Here is a 2547-nt window from a genome sequence, read left to right as displayed (position 1 = left end):
GCTTTAAAAAGGAAACACGTTTTTGTTTTTTTTTTTTTGGTAATTTGATTGAATTTTTAGAAACTGTTTGCTAAAAGACAAACCAGACCAATAACAGGCCAATTCTGGCATCTGTCTTTCAACTCACCTCAGTCTTTCGAGAGACAAAAGTCTTTATATTTCGGCAATTATCTTGAAAGCCCTTTTCTGTATTTCGAATTACTAATTGAAAGATGTGCTAATAATGTTATTATATTCATCGTTTAGCAATAAGTTTTCTAAAAACTAAACGAAATGAAAAAAAAATATTTTTTTTATAAAAGGAAAAACTAAAAATTTGAGAAACTGAAAGTAAAATAAAAAAGATGAATGAAAAAAAAAGTTTCCAAACGTTAAATAAAATAAAAAATATGAATTCATTAAGCAAGAAAACTAACAACATGGGGCACTCTTTTATTTTATTTTACGTACAAAATACTAGGGTTTGAAAAATTTAATCTTTTTCTAACGAAAATTTCGAAAAAAAGTATATTTTTCCAGCTATAACTCACGGAAAAAAGTTTTGCGATTTTGTGTAAAAATTAAAATTTTTTGAAACCGTGGTAGTGCCATTTTTTTTTTTTGGAAATTTCGTGGATTCTTAATTTTGTTCGTATATCGAAATAAAAAAGTGCCCCATACAAAATACTCGAATATACATATACATACGTATGTAGCTAACTCAAATCAGTAGAGCTGCTACAATAATGCATTGGATACAATAGTGTGCGGCAATATTTAAAACGAATTTTTATATAGTTTATTTAAAATCTGCCTCCAAACTCTACTTTCTATTTATCTCCTTCCACATTAACTTCATCTATCGCATTTATCAAACCGCCATCGTAAAAGTTTTCTATTCGTTTTGCTGAAATTTTGGGCCAGCTTGGTGCTTTTGTTTTCATTTGGGCAAAGATAAATTGCTTAATTTTTTTGGTAAAACAAAAAAACAAAACGACGCACTACCGCTGACCAATGAAGTGATTAATGCACACATCGGCAAATAAGGCAAAATAAATATTTAGAAACATGCCGAGTTATCTTTGCCCAGATTTAAAGTCAACTTTATTGTAAGGTGGGTGCGTGTGATGAGACGCGGTGTATTGTTATTTTTATAGCTTTGTAATATTTGTATTAGCTAAATATCGACCCGTTCGCACTTGGCTTATCTTTTTCAAAGCGGCTAGCTCGTCCTATTTGTTGTGTGTGCTATTTAAACCACAAATTCCATTAATGCGCTCATCATATTTCCCAAAATACTCTGCGTGCATAGTACGGTTATTCGATTGCAGCCATGGTTTACGCATATCTTCACGAACTCGCATATCCTATGCAGAAAGGACGAGGCCAGCTGCTCACCTCTACTTCACCGGGTTCAACAAATACACCATCCAAAAAGTCAACGTTACGGCAAGCAATTTTACCTTATTGCAAAAATTACTGTGACGTCTCCTCATTGCATGGCATCCATTACGTGACTGATATCAAGCGTCCACGCTTTGAACGGTTAGTTTCTTAGTTGACTATGTTTGTATGTTAGGCTGGGTCGATTTTGTATGAGGGAAAATGAAAGCCACTTAATCGTATTGTAATGAACGAATGAAAACAATTAATTAATGCTTAAATTTAGCCTGTGAAATTGTAATAATTTTCAATACCTAGTTAATTCAGTAACTAAGTGAATAGATACGTATAAGAAATGGTTCGGGAATTGTTTCAAACTTTTTCGGGATTTTGTGTGTCATATGTATGTATATCTATTTATATGCATTTAACTCACAAAGGGTGGGAAATAAATCTAAAGCGACTTGTTGCACAAAGTGAAGACATTCAGATATAGCTTCGTCAATTTAATTATGTGAAAAAGTGATGGTAGCCAAAATTGTGAAAAATTCTTTAAAATTAACTAAAATTGGACACCAATAAATGCATTTTTTTGAGCTTCAGTGAAACATATTACTAACTTTTTCACGTTCTCTTGCTTAAATTTTTAAGTTATTTCTACAATTGGAAAGAAATCGTAAAACGCCAAGTTGCATAGTTTTTTTGCTATATCTTTGATATTTAGTACTTGACGTATGCGGAATATTTACCAAATAAAAGATTGATTTAAATCAAATTACCAAAAAATTATTTTAGAAAACTTACAATTTTTTAACAAACATACCTGACTGTTTTCTCAAAATGTCACTTGTGCATATTATTTATATCAAGTACCCAGAAAATAATTTAGGCAGGCCTACTTAAGTGAAGCCATTCACAAATTCTTGAATTGCTTTTCTATACGCCAATAACTGCTTTTGCTATTCAAAATTTTTATGAATGTATAAGTATTTTTTTTCCTTACAAATGAGTTTCAAACTGGATTTTAAATTTTTATACCCGAGCGCACTTGTGCACAACACACATAACGGTTGTTGGTAACAGCCAAAACGAATCGAGATAGATATAGACAAATGTATACATAAATGATCAGGATGAAAAAAGAAATCGATTAAGCCATGTCTGTCTGTCCGTCCGTCTGTCCGT

At 31.6% G+C, this 2547-nt stretch overlaps 1 protein-coding gene across 2 annotated transcripts in view; it reads left to right on the top strand.

Annotated features, from left to right (window-relative positions):
• Positions 1-972: 972 nt before the first annotated feature.
• LOC108363573 (pickpocket protein 19-like) overlaps positions 973-2547 on the top strand; it is a 13339-nt gene continuing 11764 nt past the window's right edge. For both annotated transcript variants that reach the window (XM_017616965.1, XM_017616964.1), the window contains exon 1: positions 973-1524. In XM_017616965.1, the coding sequence (XP_017472454.1) occupies positions 1313-1524 (212 nt within the window). In that variant the 5' untranslated portion in view covers positions 973-1312. The remainder of the gene's footprint in view (positions 1525-2547) is intronic.

Source organism: Rhagoletis zephyria, unplaced genomic scaffold (assembly GCF_001687245.7).
Source record: "Rhagoletis zephyria isolate East Lansing unplaced genomic scaffold, Rhagoletis_zephyria_1.1 Rzeph_scaffold_01309, whole genome shotgun sequence".
In the NCBI taxonomy this organism is placed as follows: Eukaryota; Metazoa; Arthropoda; class Insecta; order Diptera; family Tephritidae; genus Rhagoletis; species Rhagoletis zephyria.
This window is presented reverse-complemented; position numbering and strand designations above follow the sequence as displayed.